This window comes from Heterocephalus glaber, unplaced genomic scaffold (assembly GCF_053883595.1).
Source record: "Heterocephalus glaber isolate CG9 unplaced genomic scaffold, H.glaber_assembly_v1.0 deba00001428, whole genome shotgun sequence".
In the NCBI taxonomy this organism is placed as follows: Eukaryota; Metazoa; Chordata; class Mammalia; order Rodentia; family Bathyergidae; genus Heterocephalus; species Heterocephalus glaber.
In genome coordinates this window covers 23,177,340-23,200,382 of record NW_028258293.1, presented here as the reverse complement: position 1 = coordinate 23,200,382, position 23,043 = coordinate 23,177,340, and the positions used below count along the sequence as shown (strand labels likewise).

The window sequence follows — 23,043 nt, the reverse complement described above, 5'->3', positions numbered from 1 at the left end:
CTCCCTTCACGCCCTCCACCTTTCCCTATTTACAAAGACTTTATTTCCATTTTTTCGATTTCTCATCATTTTTCCTTTCCCTTCTTTCTTTTCTCCTGCCCCTCCCACTACCCCTACCCCTTTGGACCTTTTCTTCCTATTTTACATTATCGATTATTCATTCTAATCATTGGTACATTTTAGGCATGCAATATAATGACATTCATCATTGGAAATTTGCACCTTTACATAATCTCTCTTGGTTCTTATTTTTCACCCTTGCCCAGCCCTCCCTTTAACCCCTCCATTCCTCCCTATTTACAAAGATTTTGTTCCTAGTTTTCCATTTTCTCATATTAATCCCATTCCCTCCTATCCTTTCCTCTAGCCCTCCCACTTCCTTCCCTTTTGCCCCTTTTCTTCCTATTTCACATTACCTATTATACATTTAGTCCTTATTTACTCTTTCAGTTTCTCACACCAGAGAAACTATTTGGAATTTATTCATGTGTGTCCTATTTATTTCACTTAAGAGTATTGCCTCAATGTGCATCCACTTAGCTATAAATGTCTCTAATTTCTCATTTTTTATGGCTGAGTAGTACTCCATTTTATAAAAAACCACGAAATGTGCATATTCTTATGTACAATTTGGTGAGTGCTGACATATGTATATAATCATATGATTTTTAAATATACATGATTGTATGTTTACAAGCCTCTCTCCCTGACATGACTTGGAGTTTCTATTTCACTCCATATATCTGCATCTCTTGGCATGTAATAAATTTTTAATGAATGTTCCCTGACTGTCTGAATAAACAACTGAATGAATCCAAGAATGGAGATCCTGTCTCAAGGAGAAACACAGACAATATCATTTGGGCTACCTGTGCAGGTCAGAGGGCATCTCAGCAATTCTTCAAGTGAGAATAGAAATACACCCTCAATTTGCAACTCTTTGACTCAAGTGTATTAATGCCTCTGAGAACTATGGGACCATTTCTTGTAGAACTACATTTTGTACTCACCAAGCTCTGACTGGCCCCTACTCTCCAGGCAATTGACTGTCAGTTGCAGAAAGTTCCAGTGGATCTCACCAAAAATAGGTTGCAAGAAAAGTAAAAGAGCAAAAGAGTACCAATGTTTAGTTGACTGAATGATCAGAGAATAGGAAGATTCTGGTCATTGAAAAAACATTATTAATTTGAATAAAATGATCCTTTTGGTTTCCTGGGGCTCCAGGTACCCAAACTGATCCTCTCATAAAGACCCTAATAGCAAGATTTGTACAGTTAAAGATTCAAAAAAAGATGGGAAAAGAAAGATCTTCTCTCCAAAATATCTTGTGTGGGTTGTAGAATTAAGGATTTGCCCTTCTGTCAGGATAGACTCAAGATTTATGGTTTTGGAGGGTCTTGTTGCCTTTAGACTCTTATTGGTCACTTTGGCATCTTTCTCCTTACATGGAGGAGGCCTGCTGCGCTTTAAAGATGAGAACTACAGACGAGAGAGTATCTCGCACTAAATAGGGTAGAGAACCAGAAATCTAAGCTGCACACTTGGAGTTAGGGTCCCCGTGATGAGAAGGATTCTCAACCTTCTCATCTGACAGTGAGGCCCAAATTGGATTTTGCAGTGGCGTCCTTTCCAGGTGTTTCCTGGATTCTTTGCGGGAATAAATGTTTACTTTTAAAGCCCTGAACTGAATATTTTTCTATGAGGAATTATTAAAAGATTGAGGTCCTGAGAGGAGATGTAAACAAGATACTCCCTGAGGTTCCTCTTGGGAATAGCTCACTTTGTTATTTCTTCACACAATGAGATACCTTGGGACATTTTGTTATGTTTATTTGTAAGCATAGATTGAATTCTGAAACTCTCCTTTAATTTATTTTTAATTTTAATTTTTATTAATACATATTTTCAGTGCACAATGATTACATTTATCACAGGGAGCTGGCACATGTACATAACACATCTTAATTCTTTTTCATCCCCTATCCCTCTCTTACCTCCCTGTTTCCTACATCTCTTTTTCCTCTTCCTATTTGAAAAAGATCTCCCTATTTCATGTTATCTATATTTAATTTTCCTCTTTATTTATATTTTGGGTTTCTCATATCAGAGAAGCCATTCAATATTTAGCTTGTGTGTCTCATTTATTTCACTTATTATGGTCTCAAGATGCATCCATTTACCAACAAATACCTGAAGTTTATCCTTCTTTGTGGCAGAGCAGTACTCCATCATGTTTGAATATCACATTTTCTTTATCTGTTCATCTATTGGTGGGCCTTCTTCCCTAAACAACAAAAATGTTTGTATGCTCCAGCCTGAAAGGACCAAGAAACTACCCATTCATGTCCTTTCTCATCTTTTGCATTCTCTACATTAAATTAGCAGAAAAATGTGAATTTTCACCCTTTTACAGTATTCTCTAGTAAAGTGGGTTTAAAATTATTGTTCATTTGGGATGTTGTGTCCAATGTTAAGTAATTTTAGCTGGTTTTAGAAAACAGGTCTGAGAAAATTTCTGTAAAAATTGAGTACTTGAATCTCATGCAGATGTGTGAACAGATCCATATTTTTTCAGGGTATTATGTAATGAAATTGCTCAATGTTGTGCTTTCCTCGTCAATGTTTATCTCTTTTATATGAAAAGTTTTATAGTTCTTTACCATATTTCTGACTAAATTTTGTCCATCTACCTTCTTGGTGCTTCCAGTGAAATAACTATGCATATCTTTGTAATAATTTATACTTTTTATCATCAAAAGTATTTTGTCACATTACTTAACCCTTTAGTCATCATTAGACATTTATGTAGAATTTGTAGGATCTGACAACCCATCAATTAAATGAGATGAATAAAAAAGAAAAAATTCAAGAAGGAAATTGAGATTTCCAATTTGGAAGACTACATGGATGCTTGTGAAATTTATCAAGATCAAAGACATGGGATAGAATTAGAGTGGCCTGCTGTTAGTACTGATATTTTTAAATAGAACAACAGTTTGAAAGTCATAGGGATTAAGGGACTGCTCCAAAGTCAAATAAGATGAAATAATCTGGGATTCTAACTTTCATCTTCTCTTCAGGCAGTCACTCTTAGCTCTTCCTGTGCTATTTCCCGATCTATTTCACTGGCTCCATGTGAATTTCTAGAGGGACAATAGGAAAATATGTAATGACTGCTTTTTTTTATACTGGCTCTCTGTGGATATATTTATATAAAGTCAGCATTGTAGTAGTTGTATTAGTTGTAGTAGAAAATTATCTGTTATATATCTTATATATCTGATAAAAATTTTCTGCAATGAAAAGAAAAATTTACGTAAAGATAATTTTCACCAATTTAGTCACCTGTAAAACTTTTTAGTACCCTCAATTTTGACAACTCATCTTTTTATTTCTTTGCTGATTCAGTGTCAGATAGATGTCCAGGATAACCATAGCATTTACCTACTATGTCTGCTCTGAAGATTAATAAATTATTAGTCATTCTATCTCTCCTTTTTGAATGCCACTCCTGACATTTTGAATAAAGTAGCATAGTTATAACTGAAATAAGTTATATATAAGTTTAAATATGTAAAAATTGTAAAGTATAATTATGTATAGCTTTTAATCTTCAATTTTTAAAACCCGAGGCACCAACAAAATAGTTCTATGTTCTCTAATTCTTCAAATATTTTGACATGTAAAAATAAAATCTTTAAAATATTAAAGTAAAGGAAATATAAAAACTACATAACAGGAAAAGGAGAACAAAAACACACTGTTATGTGGACAATAAGAGGACTCACTTTCATCAAGTACATCAAGCAAGGTGTATGATATATAGCAACACAGAAGAGTTATATAACAAAGATATAATGGCTCTCTATAAAATGTTATTTTTTATTTATTTGTCTTCTGCAACTTTATTGAGATATAATCAACACATAAAAACTATACATAATTAATGTATATAATCTGATAAATTTGAGCACATTTATGTACTTGTTTATCATCATCACAATCAAAGTATTAAACATATCTATCATTTCTAAGTTTCTTTGTGTGCCTTTGGCATGTGTGTGTGCGTGTGTTCAGAATATTTGTCCTCTTAACAAATATGATCTATCCTCTTAGCAAATTTTTAAGTGAATAATATTTTCTTATTAAATATAGGTACTATGTCATACAGATGATCTGTGGAACTTTATCATCTTGTAGAATCGTAACTTTATACACATCAAACAGTAATTGCCTCATTCTCTTCAAATCTCCCAATAATATATAAAATGTTAAAAATGAACTGGTCTAAAGCCAGGGATTTAGCTCAGTGGTGCCGCCGCCTGTTTCACAAGCACAAGATCCCGAGTTCAATCCTCAGTACAAAAAAAAAAAAGTACTGGTATAGGCCAGAATAAGAATGTAGTTAACTTATAATGAATAACTGGGGCTGGAGATTTAGCTCAGTGGTTCCACTGCCTGCCTTGCAAGTGCAAGGATCTGAGTTCGAACCCAGTACCCCCCCCAAAAAAGTATAATGAATGACTTCAAGGCTGCTGACTTCAGGGCTGCTGAACCAAAGTTAAAAAAAATTTTTAATTGTGTGTATTTATGGGATATAAAGTGATGTTTTTACTATATTTGTATCTTATATTATGATTAAATGAATCTAATTTACATATTTATCACCTCACCTATTTTTTTGTGATGGCAAATTGATAAAGATAACTTTGTGAATTTCAAAATTAGTAATAATTGTCCATTAGTGAGTAATAACAGGTTTCAAGCAGAAATTGCTCTTTTGACAATAATATTCTGAGATTGGGTTTTAAAAGAAGATATACAGCTCAAGACAAAGCACCTTATATTACTTAGAGTTCCCCCTGTGAGGGCCATGGCCCATAATGTTATTTACTGACTAAAGGAAAAGAAATCCATCATTAAGTGTGCTTGGATTAATAGTAGTGAAAGCCAGAAGAATATAACAGGTTTATATAAATTGGAAATTACCATAGTTTGTAAGTAAGGTGTCTTAATCTATATAAAAGTAAAACAAAGCAATCTCATCTAGCATTATATAAAAACTGAAACACAAAAAGGGAAAAACATGTAACAACAGGTTAACAAAGTGAAAAAAGCATGTATGTAATGCATAAATACCCTAATTAAAGTGTATGAAATGTGTTTTGCAAAGTATTGTAGTAAAATAGTATGTTTATCATTAAATTATTAGTGGATCATATTTCATTAATTCGCTCATCCAATGTTCCTTAGAACCACATAGAATCTATCTCTGTTCTACTGTTTTATAGTGTCTAAGTGAAACCATATACTACTTGCTTCTACCCTTTCAAAATAAAAAGGAACACCAATGAGAAGGTAAATGTTGTGAGGAAACTGGGAATATTCTTTATTTCCAGGACAAGCATCACCTAAATAAGAGCACTAGGTCCCTTGTCAAAGGCAACACTTCCTAGACCTGAAAAAGCATGGGTTTAAATCAACAACCACTGCTTTCCCTACAGTCTGGCCTCTATTTCATTCACAAAATTATATGCAGAAGTTCCAACAAAGGAAAGAAGTTAAAGCATGCCATATATACAGATGTGTGTATCTAAAATTTTATTTTTATATCATGACAAGTAGTGCATGTCTCCCCTTTATAGTGTTTCTGTCAGAGCCTGAAGAAAGTTTATCTCTCATTTTCCTAAATTTTAAAAACCATTAAAGTGCAATATCATTATGATCACCTGACTATAATAGGAGTCTGTCTCAACCCCTTGAAGCAGTGAACAGGCCATACCTATGACATTGCCTACAGGTAACCTTTCTCTGTACACCACTCTTAAGAGAGAGAGCACTTTTAAAACAATGCATATCAAAAAGGGATAATCCCACCAACAGAATCATAAAAATTAGCTAATCACTGATTTTTCCTTAACAATTTCATAAAAAATAAAATAATTTTATAACTATTTTATGGATATATATGTCTTAGAGTCCTATTTCATCTACAGCCTTATGTTGTTATTAGTGTATGTTTGTAATGCATAATAGCTATCCTTGTTTTGGGGAACTGCTGTGTACATATAACATATCTTTCTCATTTGTTATTACATTATCCCCTCTCTTATCTCCCCTTTGCCGATCATATCTTCATCTCCAAAAAGTCTGTCTTCTTGATTTCTACAATCTCTCCCATATTTTACTCATTTATGTATTTATATTTTAAATATCTCATACAAGAGAAACCATGCAATATTTAACTTTGTGTCTGGCTTATTTCATTTAGCATTGTGGTCTCAAGTTCCATTAATTTTCCTGCAAATTACATGATTTCGTTATTCTTTATGGTTGGATAATATTCTGTTGTGTATATTTACCACATTTCCAGATCCAAATCAAAACAACTCTGAAATTCCATCTTACCCAGTCAGAATGGCTAGCATCATCTACTGCTTTATACTATACTTGATCTTAGCCAAAAGGCCAAGAAGTGATCTACTGTTTTATAAAAGGAAGTTTTTAATTAAGGTCTGACAGAAAAAAAGCATTTTATTTTATCTCTAGTTCCATACCCCTATATCATGGTACTAAGTCGGTATGTTTGTAATTGCAGATTTTTATCTAATTAAGTTTTCTTGAGGTCAATTCAAATAAAAACAGAAAAAATGTGTGTATCTTTTCAGCAAAGAGAATCTCTCAAGAAAAAAGCTCGGCCACTTGCTATGGTTTTCCTGATAGCATCCTTGACCTCCTTGTTCCTCAGGCAGTAAATGATAGGGTTGAGCATGGGAGTAAAGACTGCATATATAGCTGAAATCAATTTGTTAGAATTAAATGAAGCAATGGCACGAGGTCGGACATACATGAAGATCACTGCTGTGTAGAAGATGATGACAACCATCAGGTGAGATGCACAAGTGGAGAAGGCTTTCTGCTGCCCTGTGGCTGAGGGTATGTGCACGATGGTGGAGACAATGAAGGCATAGGAAAGGACAGTGGCTGAGAGAGGAAACACTAGGATAATGATGGCTAGCGCAAAGTCTACTCTCTCCGCCATGAATAAATCCATGCAGGCCAGTTTAAGGATAGGTGACACATCACAGAAAAAATGGTTTAAGATGTTATTGCCACAGAAACCAACTCTGGAGATAAAGTACACCTTTCCCATGGAGATGGAAAAGCCACTCACCCAGGAGCTAATGGTCAGCTGAACACAAAGCTCAGTGGTCATCATGACTGGATAGCGCAGGGGCCAACATATGGCTACGTAACGGTCATAGGCCATGGCGGCCAAAAGCACACATTCAGTGCAAGCAAGTGACATGAAGAAATAAAGCTGGGTCATACATCCCAGGAAGGAGATGGTATTGGGATGAAGTAGGAACCCAACCAGCATCTTGGGGACTGTGACAGATATGTACCAGGCTTCCAGAAAGGACATAGTACTCAGAAAATAGTACATGGGCTTATGCAGAGACTTAGTCACCCATACAGTAAGAATGATGACCAAATTCTCTAACAGCACAAACAGGTAAGTGACGAGGAAAAACAAGAAGAGCAGAATTTGCTGCCAATGGGCAGCAGGGAAGCCCACCAGGATGAACTCATTAATATTGGTAATATTTTCCTTCCACATGATTAGGCCATCAAAAGACAAAGAGTTTAATGATAATAACATCAAATTGAAGAATAACTTCTGCATGAGAAGCAAAGGGCCCTTAAGCAACAGATATTCTGTTATTAAACATTAGCACCATCATCTAGCTCTAGGGTATGGTCTGAAATTATGAGAAGCCACAGATTCTCTCTAGAAAATCAGGGCTCAAACCAGAACCTGAAAACAACACAAAGCTAAGCATATCAAAGCAGAAACATGAAATAAGATTTAGGGCTTAGGCCTTCAGGTCTGGGCCAGAAAGAGGTCTTCAGGTAGTACCAGGAGAAAGTAATTTCTTTATGAAAAGATTTCAGAGGCAGCTATGAGAACCATAGGATACTGAAAATATAAAGATGAACGTGAGACTTTCGTGTTCAATATCTTGAGAAAGAAATAAGTAAGTAAGCAAACCATTACAGCCACAAGAATACATGCCTAGGGCCCATTGAAGGAATGGCCTAATACTTCCGAGGCAGTGGTCTTCAAGGAAAGCAACAGGGCTCTGTTCTTATCTGTATCTGGATAGCTGAGCCCTGCTGGGGAAAAAATTACAACACAAAATAGATTATACCGCCATATTGTGATATTGTGTGTGTTTAAATTAAAATAAACTTCACATAAAAATCTCAAACAAGAAATCACATGAGGAAGGCTAAGTGGCTGTTGTGTGCAGACTAGGGTTTTTATGAGTGTAGAGCTCAAAAGGGCTTCAGACAATAGCTGGGTATCCTGTAATAGTTTTCAGTCAGTTTGCTCCCTGCTTCTCCCAAAGACCTTTGCCTTTAATCTCTAATCTGCCACCCCACTCCCTGATCCAACTCTCAGTAGACATTTTCACTTCTTATTTGACAAAGACAAATGAGACTCTCAGATGGTAATTTATTCAACTCTCCACTATGAACTCATTAATGTTCACCCTTTGCTATCTCTCCTTATTCTGTCCTTACTTCTTATCTAAGACTAATACTCCCAACTGCTCTATGTCTCACTTTGTCAGGAAACCAATTTATCAGACATCCATCTCTTTCTGTACTCTAAATTTATTCTCTTCACCAATATTTATTGAGCACCTATTATGTGACATGTTCTATTGTCTAGAACAGCTCAGTTAACAAAACAATCAAAAATAGGCAAGTTCCCTGATCTTAAGTAGTTACATTCTACAGGAAGGAAACAGCCAATAAACAGTAAGTACATTAAGGATATAAGCATTGGGATTGACAAGTTAGATGAAGAAAATAAATCAAGTTAAGGAAAATCAGGAGAGCAGACAGACAATGGTGATAGACTTCTTTTTGTGGTACTGGGGATTAAACCCAGGGCATGGTAAATAATACGGAAGCACTCTACCACTGAGCTACTTCCCAAGCCCTAGGTTGATACTTTTAAAAGTATGATAGGAACAGGCCTCACTGAGTAGTCATCAAGAAGGCGAAGGCATTAGCCATTTGACTCTCTGATGGAGGAGTTTTCCAGACATAAGGAATAGATAATGTAAAGGCCCTAGAGTAAGGCACAATGTGAAGACCAACAAGGATCCAGTATGATTGGAGAAGAACTAGTAGATATGAAGTCATTAAAGTGAGGGGTAACTAAGATCATCATCATTCTTCAAAGCAGTTGTGATGACATTGGCTTTTACTCTGAGTGGATTTGGGTGACTATGGAAGTTTTGAGCAGTTGAAATATGTAAGAAACCTTAACACTGATAACGAGTTATTTTTTTTAAATCTAAATCACTTTCTACAATGTCTAAAGTAGTAGGAATCAGTTGGTCAATCAATTATCTCTTCCTAAAATGAATCATCTTGTTCTTTACTTACTGTATTTTGTGTCATTTTCAGGACACTGTACCATCTACTAACTCTTCCCTTTCCATTCACAGCTTACATTCTACGCTGCTACCTTCCTTGCAAAAGCCAAGTCTTTCCCATCTTAAAAATGTTAATTTCCCACTCCCTGACTTCTCCCCAATTCCTTCCTGTATCCCTTTAGTCCTGCAGTGGGCCAAGTAGTTCTAAGCACTGAGAATGCCAGGACAAAGAGACACTGGAGCTCTTTTTTAAAGGAGACAGGCAAAGGAACAACAAATTATAATGTACAATAATAAGCGTGACATTATAACACTGAGTTCAGTGGGGTTCCAGGGTTGAGTCTATTTCTGCCTGGGTGGGGGGTCCCTGAAAGCCTCAATGGAAGGGATGCCACTTGGGCTGAATGAAGCATTGCAGAGTTTCAGAGGGGAAGTAAGTATTAAATAGAGGAAGCAGAAAATGTAAAGGCACAGAGTAAAGAGATGACAAATTAGTGATTGAATGATTTGGATTTTGATTAGAAATAATTTATGACTTGATAGAAACAGACAGAGACAAGTTTAGTGGATGATTATATATGATTAGCTGTCTTCACACTTTTTTATACAATCTACTAATTCTCCCATTTTCAACACATTGAGTCCTGCAATATCTGACACAGTATGTCTGTCACACAGACTAGATGGGACAAGATGAGTCTCAATTAAACATTCTCTTAATAATAACTTGAAATCTCTTGATTTTATAGATTTGTATTTTATGTTGAAACTTTGAGTAACTTGATAGGACTGTACTGCTTCAGACATTACCTGCATCTCTGCCCACACTCCAGTGTTTTGGGTACAGGAATGAGGGCCACGGGGATGAATGCTTTCTCCTTGCTGAACACACCCAATTTTCCTACTTGACCTTTATCATCTCTATTTCTCTCCCTCACTTGCCATCTCCAAGCTTATATAATCTATCATCATCATCATCATCATCATCATTTACTGTTTATCATATGACAGGATTTGTACTAGCTCCTTTAAGTTTTAAATTTAATTCTTACAACAACCTGACAAGGCAGGTATCACTTTTCCCACATTACAGATAATAGAGTACATAATTGCCTAAATTCACATGAGCAAAAAGTACAAGAGATGGAATTATATCATAAGACTGTTGGTCAAAAATTATTTCTTTCTACTCTAAACCAATCCTCCTTCTATCTACAATGCAACAATATTTTTAAAATATTGCTTCTTATCTCTCTCTCTGCATACTATCAAACTCCCAATTTATATCTCAGACATTATTTTATATCCATTTTCTGCTCTTTCCCATCTTGCCACCCTCCTCATCAAGTGGACTCTTATAAGGAAAGCAGTTTCCTTTCGTTCAAATTTTTTTCTCCAAACTTTTCACTTTCCAATTTCGTCTTCACACAGAACCTGAGTTTTTACAATCAGTCTGAAATTCTTGTAATCTATTTGGTCTAGTGGCTTTTCATGAACAACTTGCCTCCAAATTCTATATTATATTCCAGGCCTCCTAATATTTGTGATGCTCTTCATTCATCTATAGTCGAAACCTCATATGTGTCTTAAAATATGCATCAGGAATCTACACAACCCATTTTGTTTTGGATCATCCATTTCTTAATTCTGAAAGGTTTTTTGTTTTATTTCTGCTTTTGTTTTGCAGTATTGGGGTTTGAACCCATGGTCTTGCACACACTAAGCAATCATTCTATCACTAAGCTACATCTCCAGGCCCTCTTTTACTTTGAGATAGGGTCTTGCCCAGACGCTCAACCTGAACTCAAATTTGCAGTCCTCCTCTCTCAGCCTTCCAAGTAGCCAGGATTATAGATATGCACTACCATGCCCAGCTGGAAAGATTTTATGAGGGGTAGAATGTTATCTCAATCAGAGAAAAGGTCACCTGCTGAGTTGAAGAATTGATGTGCTTTACTCAGAATATGTTACTTGTGGGAATAGGTTTTTTTCAAGAACAAAGAAGAGGTAAACTATGAAAACTAAAAGAACAATCCAAATAAAGGGAGAAGTTCAACTAGCATGGAAGGTAGGAGTAAAAAGAAAATCAAAAGTCCAAGTCTTAGTGGAGAAATAGTGGATATGCACTACAATGGACTGGGACCCATACAGAAGCTAGCAAAAGTTCTGCACATTTAAGATAACTAACACTTATAAAAGCTAAATAGTATCCCTGTATCTCAAGACTGAGTGAATTTGCTAAAACATGTATTTGAACATGTAGCTGACATGCTTAATTCTATCACTGGATACCTGCAAGTTTGAACTCCTTACATTGCAGTGATTCCCTAGTGAGCTGACCCCATATTCCTCTATATTCTAACCTCCTTCCTGTGTCAGACACTCAACCCGAGCTCCAGTCATACTGAACAAGCTGCACTTCTTCAATTTAACAGGCACCTTTAAGACTCTGTGTAGTTGCAAATACTTTGTCTTCTACCTTACATTCTAACTCTTGCTACCTGGCACATGTCTATTCAGATTTTGTTATCTCCAACAAACCAACCCTAACCATCCGCTCTCACTACCTACTTTCTGCCTATTATCTCAAGCTATTTTTCAGTACCATCTCTAGTTTTGTAATAGCAGCATATCATTAGATGTATCATTTTCCTGTCTTTACTATCAAATTTGTAAACTCCTGAAAAATATCAAATTTATCCACATTTAACTTATTTTTTATTTCTGATATCTAGCACAGTCCCAATATATGTTTCACATTCCATATATAACTGACTTGTGGTAATTAATTAAGGCCAGATATCTCATCACACTGAATTTCTCTTTAGTAACCTGGTGCAGTAGGTCATCTCAATTGGATCGGGCTTGGAGATCTTTGTTCAGTTGTTCAGTGGCCAGATCTGCGGAGAGATGTCCTGGAGAACATGCCAGATATCACACCATGAGTCCTTGCCTCTCTACCTAAAAAGTGACATAAAGAAAAAGGAAAAATAGAAATAAACTATAGGCTCTAGAATAACTTAAAATAAATCCTGGGAAACTTCTCTATGAAGTTCACAAGTTCCAGAACTTTAATTCTTCTCATTAGCAAAGACTCTAGGATCCAGGTAAATGAAAGGAGAATAATTTAATTGTATTATTGGTTCAAAGAAAAAGTGATCTGTATATACGACACAAATTTTAAATCCAAAGTTTGTAGGTTACTTCTGGGCCTGTTGGATGCACCTGTTGGAAAAAGCCAAATATAGGCGAGATTTTTTTGTTTGTATGTGATTTTTCTGTCTTTACCTGTGCACAGTGAGTCTCTTTCCAGTCCTCTCTTGCTCTTGAACTCCCTCTCACTCCTGATCTCTGCTTCTCTCCTAAGGGCTAGCTTTATATGTTGACTCCTCCCCCTGTCTCATCAGAGAGAACCTACAGCTAGGTGGGTCCATGGTACAACGAGCCCATTGTTCAACAGAGATGACTGTTCTTTAAAAGATATGTCCTTGGGGGATCTGACTCACAAATGCTGTAAGTTGGTCAAGGGCAATAGCAAAAAGCTAGAGAAATCTTCCTAGTGATCTTCTTAGGCCAACAAAGAAAATACAAGAGAAAGAGAAGGGCAGCAACAAGTCCATGGAATATCAGTGACTGATTCTATTCCTAGCCCTAAATCTTGATTTCCTTTACTCTCTTTCTGATGGATAATTACTACATATGACCTCTTTCTTTACAACATTCATGTTAATTTGAGATATCTTGGAAAAAGAATCAAAACACTGAAAAGAAGAAGTTAATGGTACTGATAGTTCATAGTAAGCTCTAGAAAGAACAAGAATTTCCACTCCTTCACCTAAGCATAAAAAGCACATATCTGTACATAGGGATGGGAAATAGAGCTTTAATAGGTAAAGCTAATTTAAAAGTTCTATCTTCTGTGTATCCTAATTTTGGCTTTTTTATATCTTAAGGAAACTTTTATCATATTTACTCTTCCTTTCAGATGGTCTTACACTGCTTTCTATTTTCTGTGTGAACAGTCATTGAAAATAACCTGAGGAAGAGGTTTACAAGGAGGAATATCCATCATTAGTTGTCTAAGAAGAAAGGCCAGAATTCAAGGAAAAGAACAATAAGAGGCAAGACGAAGGACACGTGGAACACACAGCTGATAGTATTTCTTATAGATTGTAACCTCTTTCTTTCTAATTTCATCTTTCATGTCTCCTGTTGCCATGAGAGTGATATGCCCTTAAAGGCCATGATTAAACTATGAGTTTAAGGAAAAAGACAAGGAGACTGCTCAGGCTTTCCCAGCTCTGGGAATTAGTCCAGTGAAACATGAAATGACCCACATCTCAAAGTTGTTCCAGGCCTGGTCACAATTAGGGGATTGAGGACACAGCTCTAGTTTGTGACAAAATGTGTCTTTGCTTACAACATTCCCCATGTATAGAACTCTCTTTGAAAACAGCCAGTAAGGTAGCAACATCTGAAGGTCATTGTAAAATATCTAGAGATACTTTTTTTCAATTCTCTGTTAAATTCTACTCCATTAGAGAAAAGAGCAATAAACAGAACTTGATAAGGAGAATTTTGGTGTCGTCTTTATAGCACTCATGTAAACATATTTTCTGCTCTAAAATTCATGAGCAAGTTCAAAATCTTTTTAAAATTCTGAATCTATTTTTATAAAAAAGGTTACAAATCATATATCAATTTATTCCTTCAAATATTAGGCATTATTAAAATAAAAGTAGGTGAAATAATTATAAAATTGAACTAAAAATGCAGCTACTACTATAACTGGTAATGTTTACCATTATATCATATTGTTCCATATGTGCTTATAAAGAATTCTGCTTCTCAATATTCATAAGCTTTATTAATTTGGTTATTAATTACTAAAATATTACAACCTACAATATTCTAGATACTTTAGGTATGCGTAAAACTACCCATTCGATCTCTCAAGCCAAAAACCTTTGAATTATTATAACATGTAACTCAGTTTCCCAATCAGTGAGATGACTAATGTCATCTCTGTTGTAAAAATGTGAGACTGCCCTGAGAAGTCTGTAAGGGTATCTGTGAATACATAAGAGAAACTATTTACAGAACACTGAGACTAATATTATAAATTGTGTGCCTTCTGTATGCTAAAGCCTTTACACGTTACCTAATATAACTCTTCCAACAATGCTATAAAATATTATTACTATTCTCTGTTTTCAAACAAGAAAATCAAGGTTCAGAGCAAATGATAATTTCCTTACGGTACCTATTATTAATATTCTGTTACAAATAATGAAATCCATAGGCAGAAAGGAAATTAATTTTTGTAAAATTATTTTAGAGGACCAGAGGAGCATGCTTTGGGCTGATCCCCAGAGACAAAAAAGATTAGATTTTAAATGTTTTCTTGACAAAAATGGTAAAATGTTAGATTTTGTTAATTGTCCTGCTTTCATCATTTCACATTGGAAATATGTATCAAAAATATCACATTGCACTCCAGAAATATTTACAATTAAATATAAAAATTAAACCATACTAATCAAAAAAGTGTCAGAATAGTGCATCAGATAGGGAGGGTCAGAAACATGAACACTGTCTTAGAACTGCAATGTTAAGCTTTGTAGCTTTGACATGTGAGAAAAATATTAAAATAAATGTGAAAAGTTAATCCATGATATTTACCTTAATGCTATGACAAAAATCAGAAGAGTTGGAGGGAACATAATATTTAAAATTGGAATTGTGCCAGAAAATTGAAAGGTATGTATAGTAGCTATAGATTAAAAGACAGAAAATAATTCATCAAATACTTACTGACCAGTGAGTAAATAATAAGTGAAGACTATTGTTAGCAACTGTACAGAAGAAACTTATAATCTAGAATGAGAAAAAAAGTGTGTATTTGAATCATTACCAGTAAAAAAGGGTGCTATAACCAAGACACTGTCACACAGAACATGAGTGAATTAAATGTGGCCAGAGAGAGTTTCTTACTGATAAGTGTGGAGATAAATCAACATAATCTGGGAGGTGGAAAAAAAAACAGTACAGCAGCATCATGGAGGACTTGGGGCTTGAGCTAATTTGTGTGTGTGTGTGTGTTGCTGGGGATTGAACCTCACACATGCTACACAAACACTGTACTATTGAGCTGCACTTCCAGCCCTTGAGTGACTTTTAAAGATATTATGAACATCTGTTTATGTTGTACTTTGTTGAGTGATTTAGAAGAATAATGTGTTAAGCCTTGTGCGAAACGCTTTCACATATTCATTCTCATTTAATCTTCTTAAAAACTTTTATGTGTAGACATTATGACACATTTTATAGATTAGAAGACTGAAGTACTAATAACTCAAAAAAGATGCAAAGGTAACACCATGTTAGCTAAATATTTGCATACAAACATCACACACTTCCCCAATATTTTCCCTCTTACTCAATCCCCAATTGGGTAGTTTGAAAAGTAAAAATAGGTTATTTACTAGAAGGTAGTGAACCTCAATGAATAAATTAGAAGCACCTTTGGAAAGTATACCGGAGAAACCGTTCCACAGATCTTAAAATACAGTCTGGGTTACTCTGGTAAGAGAGAGTGAGGAGCCCAAGATGAAAAGACAGAGTGGCAGTTCTCTGTGCGTTGGGGTTACTCAAACTAGTTTTGGAGGAAGTCACTGCTTCTGAAGGGTACATAAAGTTTTATAATAAATGGCAGAAAAGTTGGACACTGCATTTAACAGAGGTTAAATTTGCTGACTGTGTTACCTCAGACATCTCAGAATCTATTAAATTTAACAGTGGCATAGTACAGATAAAAAATGTACCTATTTTTGGAAAAGTACTTGAAAAATTAAATATGAAGTGAAAGATTCTGTATTCAAGTTCTCTCATATATCATACTTAAGTAGGAAATGAGATTTGCTTATGCTGTGCTTTTGATTTCAAATGTAAATATATGTGAGTTTTTAAAGGGATCTATTTATTCCAAGCACTCAGACATCGATTTACTATTTATTGAATGCCATATCAGTCAGTATCCTAGAAAAAACCCCAGAAAATGGTTTCTAATGAAATTTGAAAATAAAATTAAATGTCTCAACTATTCACAGAGGTCAGTCAAGGCGACGGCAATTAGCTAGGGCTATTGAGTGAAGGAAATTAATGTAGCAGCAACTCAGTGACAGCTGCAGCCACAGCAGGGGTACCCGTGTTGCAGGACGTAAAAGTATTAGCGTAGTCAAAGATGCCAGCCAGGAAAGAAATCCCTTTCACTCTCTCTCTTCACACCCTCTGATTTCCTGCTGCTTTCCATTAGCCCAACCAGATTGGAAGTCATAGTCCAATAGGGCCAGGGCAACACAGTCTATGGCATCAATTTCCTTCACATCCTTAAAGATGGGTATGCAATGGCATGAAGAATTTAGAGAGTGAACACTGAGGGTCAGGAATGGAAAACAGTAATAACTAGCACAAGGACCTATAGCGTCAAGCCTTGTGGCAAATTTTGAACAAGTGGATTTATTTATATATTTTATTATTACTATTAATGTTTTGGTACTGAGGATCGAACTCGGGTCCTTGAGCTTGCGCAGCAGGCAGCAAAATGACTGAGCTAAATCTCTGTCCCTGAACAAATGAATTTAGTTCTTAATCAAGCAGATCTCACAATATAGTAAAGAAGTCAAAAACAGAAACTGATAACTGATATCTGTCATTCAGAATGAAAAAGTGTTGCAGCAAAGGCTGAATATCTATTCAACTAGTTTTGTTCTTGCTACACTTTATCAGTAATTACCATTCCTCTGATAAAAGCACTACAAGCTGAAGATCTAGCATAGAGAAAATGAAAATGAAAATGCCATTATAGAACTACTTATATATACATAAATTTTTATAATAATAGAAAATTCACAACTTGTAATTCTTTCATTGGTCAAGATGACCTTACTTTCTCATTTGACCCCTTTCTTCCTGGTGTCACTTTATGCTCCATATATGCTAATTGTCTTTCAATTCTTTCTTTGTATTCTTACCTCTTTTGATTTTTGGCCTTCCTTCTCTCTACAACACCTGATCTTTATAACTACTCACAAATTTTCACCTGTCAAATTACTTCAATTGTTAGCCTAAATTCTACTTCTGCTAGAACATTTTTCTCTGAGAATCTTTGACATTTATCTTATAACATGCAATATAATTTTCATTTTCCCTATTAATCTCTAAATTATTCAAAGGGATAATTTATATCTATTTGGTTTTTTTCTTTATATATCCTTTTATTGATACATTTTAGGTGTACAATATAATGAAATTCATCTTTGGAAATTTGCACCTTTACATAATCTCTTGGTTCTTATATTTTCCCCCTTCCCCTGCCCTCCCTTCAACTCCTCCATCCCTGCCTATTTACAGAGACTTTGTTTGTTTTTTTTCATTTTTCTCATATTAATTTCATTCCCTTTTTCCTGTCCCCTACCCCTCCCACTTTCTCTTCCCCTTTGTCCCTTTTCTTCCTATTTCACATTATCTATTATACATTTTAGTCCTTATTTTTACTTTCAGTTTCTCACATCAGAGAAACTATTCCATATTTATACATGTGTGTCCTATTTGTTTCACTTAAGAGTATGGCCTCAATGTGCATTTATTTATCAATAAATGTCTCTAATTTCTCATTTTTGATGGCTGAGTAGTACTCCATTTTATAAAAAAAAAACCCCACATCTTCTTTATCCGGTCTCCAGTTGATGGGCATTTGGGCTGTTTCCAAGTTTTATCTATTACAAACTGTGCTGCAATGAACATGGGTACACATATATCATTGTGGTATGATTTTTTTAATTCTTTGGGGAAGATACCCAATAGGGGAATACCTGGCTCAAATGGGACTTCCAGTCCTAGTTCTCTGAGGTATCTCCATACTAATTTCCACAGTGGTTGCACCAGTCTACACTCCCACCAGCAGTGGAGTTGGGTTCCTCTTTCCCGACAGCCCCACCAGAATTTGTTATTGGTTGATTTTTTATGTTTATTAATAAGATTGGCCTATAGTTCTCTTTTTCAGTTGGGTCTTTCTCTTCTTTGGGGATCAAGGTGATGCTTGCTTCCAGGAATGAATTTGGGAGGATTGCTTCCCTTTCAATTTCATTGAAGAGTTTAAAGAGTAGTGGCAGTAGTTCCTCTCTAAATATCTTGTAGAATTCAGCAGTGAAGCCATCAGGACCTGGGCTTTTCATAGTCGGTAAGTTTTTAATTATGTTTTCAATTTCATTGATTGATATTGGGTTTTTTAGGATTTTTAGGTCTTCTTCATTCAACTTTGGTAATTCATATGTGTGTAGGAGTCTATCCATTTCTTCTATGTTTTCCATCTTATTGGCATATAGTTTCTCAAAGTAGGTATTGATGATCCTCTGGATTTCTTCTGGGTCTGTTGTAATTTCATCCTTTTCATTCCTAATTGCATGGATTTGGGCCTTTTCTTTCCTTTTTCTGATAAGGATGACTAAGGGTTTGTCAATTTTGTTTATTCTATTGAAGAACCAACTCTTGGCTTCATTGATTTTTTGTATTGTTTTCTCAGTCTCCATTGCATTGATTTCTGCTCTGATCTTTAACAATTTCCTCCTTTCTATGGGCTTTGGGTTTGTCCTGCTCTTTTTCTAGAAGCTTGAGGTTCAGCATCTGGTTGTTTCATTGGGCTCGTTCTGTTTTCCTAATACGAGTATTCACTGCTATGTATTTCCCTTGTAAGACTGCTTTCATTTTGGCCCATAGATTCTGATATGTTGTATTGTCATTGACATTTAATTGAAGGAACTGTCTGATTTCTTCTTTAATTTCCTCTGTGACTCATTGATTATTTAGAAGTATGTTGCTCAATTTCCATGTGTTTATGAAATTTTTGCTGTTTCTTTTGTCACTGATCTCCAATTTCATCGCACTATGGTCTGATAATATACAGGGGATAACTTTAATTCCTTTGCACTTACCTAAATATATTCTATGAGTGAATATGTGTTCTATTTTGGAGAATGACCCGCTTGCTGCTGAAAAGAATATGCATTCTGATTTTGTGGGATGGAACACTCTGTAAACATCAGTTAAGTTCATTTGTTTAAGAGTTCGATTGAGTTCTAGTATTTCATTGCTTGTTTTTTGTCTAGTTGATCTATTTGTGACAATGGGGTGTTGAGGTCCCCTACTACTATTGTATTGGTATGCATATAATTTTTCATATCTGTTAGTATTTGTTTTATATAGTTGGGCACACTAGTGTTTGGTGCATAGATATTTATGATTGTCATCTCTTCCCCTTTGATTGTTCCTTTTTCAAGGATGTAGTGTCCTTCTTTCTCTCTCTTAATCAGTGTGTGTTTGAAATCCACTTGGTCTGCAAAGAGCATAGCTATTACTGCTTTTTTGGGGGGTTTCTGTCTCTTGGAATACTGTTTTCCCCCCTTGAACTTTCAGTCCATGAGTTTCTTTTTGAATTAAGTGTGTTTCTTGTATGTAGTGTATTGTTGGATTTTGCTTCTTGACCCATCCTGCCAATCTATTTCTTTTGATTGGTGAATTGAGACCATTAACATTGATGGTTATAACTGAAACGTATTGACTTGTCATTGCCATGACTTTTTCTTTTTGTTGGGTTCTCCCCCTTTACATTTAATTTCTTGTCATGCCAGATGGGTTCATTCTGCTTTGCTTCCTGGGGTTGTGATCCTCAATGTCTGTTCCTAGGATATTGTGTAAAATTCTTTGGAGTGCTGGTTTTGTATTCACGAAGTTCCTAGGATGCTCTTTGTCATGGAAGTATCTTATTTCTCCATCAATTTTGAAAGATAATTTTACAGGGTACATCAATCTGGGTTGGAGGCTGTTTTCTTTTAGGGCTTGGAATATGTCACTCCAAGCTCTTCTTGCCTTGATTGTTTGTGTTGAGAAGTCTGCTGTGATTCTGATGGGCTTTCCTTTGTATATGATTTGTTTCTTTTCTGTAACTGCTTGTAGAACTTTGTTCTTCTGTTGAGTTTCTGGAATCTTAACAATTATATGCCTATGTGTAGATTTTTTTTGATCAAAGCTATTTGGAGTCCTATGTGCCTCACTTATCTGTATGTCAAGTTCTTTTCCCCTGCTTGGGAAGTTTTCTGCCATTATTTCTGTGAAGAGATCTTTTATGTCGTCTGCACTCTCTCCTCCTTCTTCATTGACTCCAATCAGTCTTATGTTATTCTTCTTTGCATCATCTAGCAGCTGCTGGATTGATTTCTCATGTTCCCTTATAATTTTGAAGCAATTTTTCTTTTCCTGGTCACTAATTGCAATCTTATCTTCTATATCTGAAATTCTGTCCTCACATTGGCTCATTCTGCTGTGTAGACTTTCAGTGGAGTTTTTCATGTCCTGGAAATCTATTTGCATCTGTTTTATGGATTCCATTTGTTTCCTATGTTGGGATTCCATCATGTTCCTCAGCTCCTCTCTAGATTTATTAATCATGTCTTGTACTAGGGGCACAATTTCTCCTGTTATCTGAGAAATTATTTCTGATTTCATTTTTTCCAGATCCCCTTTTGTTGCCAGTTCAGTGAGTCCAGGTTGTTGAGTATCAGAGTGTTCCATCTCATTTCCCTTTGGGGTTGCTGTAGGTGATCTGTAAGTCTGGTTTTGAGACTTATTTACATGTTTTCTCATTTCGACTGGTGGGGGGCTCTTGGCGCCTGCACAGATTACCTCCTCTGAGCTGGGAGAGGCGGGACAGGGGCCAGGAGCAGCAGTAGGGATGGTGGCCCAAAACCCTTTTCCTCTGGGCTGGGAGCAGTGGGAGGGATGGTGGCTGGGAAGCCCCTTTCTCTGGTCCAGGAGCAGTGGGATGGTGGCTCCAAAGCCCCTACCTCTGGGCCGGGAGCAGTGAGAGGGATGGTGGCCAGGAAGCCCCTTCCTCTGGGCCAGGAGCGGTGGGACAGAAGGTGGCCCAAAAGCCCTTTCCTCTGGGAAATGAGAAGACACATAACTTGAATTACCACCAGCTCCTGGGAACCAATCAATTTCATAAGTCAAGCGTCCACTGTATAAATTCGATAAATAGGGTTGTGTTACACTCTTTAATAACTCATACATCACTTCCATACATATAGAATTTATGAACATAAATATATATTTTTCCACTGTTCCTGAGATGGATGATTTTCCTACATTTCTCATAGATATAAGGCAAGCAAAAAAGGATTTTATAGTAGACATCTGAGAATTAGTGTGAAGTAAAAAGTGCTAGGAAAAAAATGGAAACAAAGTCTCTGTTCCTCCATTTTTGTATAAGGTACCTTCAAAGTCATTCATCATTAACTTAATAAATTTGCTCATTTATTCCTCTTGCATTACTCTACTGCTTAAGAATTTGCAACTTGTACTAATTGTAGCATATACATTTTATTATTATTGCTATTATCATTTTATAATTACTCTAAAATTCATGAACCTCAACAATATCATATCTTCTCTCCACTTACACCAAACCAACTTTCTATTTTACTTATCCTCAATATGAAACATCCATTCTGATGATACTATTCACCTTAATATACTCAATAACTAAAAAATTATTGCCATGCTCAACATATTCATTCATTCATTTATTATTTTTGTGCTCCTATTCCATGCTAGGCACTGTGATAGACTACGAGGATATAATGGTGAGGAAAAAAACCAAATAGAGGAGGAGGCTTCCAGGTCAATGAACCACAGCTCCCAGCACACAGAAGAGGCTTCCAGGTAGGCGTGCCACAGCTCACAGCACAGAGGAGGTGAGCTGTGCAGGCACCACCAGCACCTGTCCACCATGTTGAAATGAGAAGACACATAAAAAAGCCTCAGAACCAGACTTCCAGATCACCTACAGCAAGCCCAAAGGAAAATGTGATGGAACACTCTGATACTCAACCAGCTGGACTCCCTGAAATGGCAACAAAAGAGGATCTGGAAAAAATGAAATCAGAAATAATTTCTCAGATAAGAGGAGAAATTGTGCCCCTAGTGCAAGACATTCCTCTTATATCTATGAGAAATGTAGGAAAATCATCCATGTAATAAGAAATGAGCTATAAGAGCTAGGATTTAGCTCAGTGGTGCCGTGCCAGCCTTGCAAGCACAAGGTACTGAGTTCAATCCCTGGTACAAAAATATATCTGGATTGCAAAACAATAAATATTCTTATTAATTTCAATGGTATTCCATCATTAGTAACCCAGTAGAACTACAATTTCTGCTATCTCTAGCATACTATCATCAGTTATCATCACATCTGTACATATCTTAACAACTGGATTGCTTTTCCTTTCCAGATGTCAATGTTTCCTAGATAACATGATTCCAAATCTACTATCACAGGAACAAACCTACTAAACAAAAATAATACAGTGGAGTTTAGAGCCAGACTTCTGGGCTCAAATGAAGGCTTTGATATTAATTAGGTCGAAATCTTGGAAAATTTATTTAACCTATATGTACTTCAATTTCCTGATTTGTAATATCAAATATCTGAGCATAACTAAGTCATAGAAAAGAGTGCTTTATTTATGAGTGT

The 23,043-nt window shown here is 35.8% G+C and overlaps 1 protein-coding gene across 1 annotated transcript; it reads right to left on the bottom strand.

Annotated features, from left to right (window-relative positions):
* Positions 1-6,664: 6,664 nt before the first annotated feature.
* Positions 6,665-7,621, bottom strand: LOC101697810 (olfactory receptor 6B9). Its single transcript, XM_004863505.1, has one exon. It carries the CDS (start codon positions 7,619-7,621, stop codon positions 6,665-6,667), a length of 957 nt encoding a protein of 318 aa, XP_004863562.1.
* Positions 7,622-23,043: the final 15,422 nt, after the last annotated feature.

Coding starts and splice junctions, on each gene's coding strand:
- LOC101697810 (XM_004863505.1), bottom strand. CDS start 7,621: ATGTGGAAGGAAAATATTACCAATATTAATGAGTTCATCCTGGTGGGC.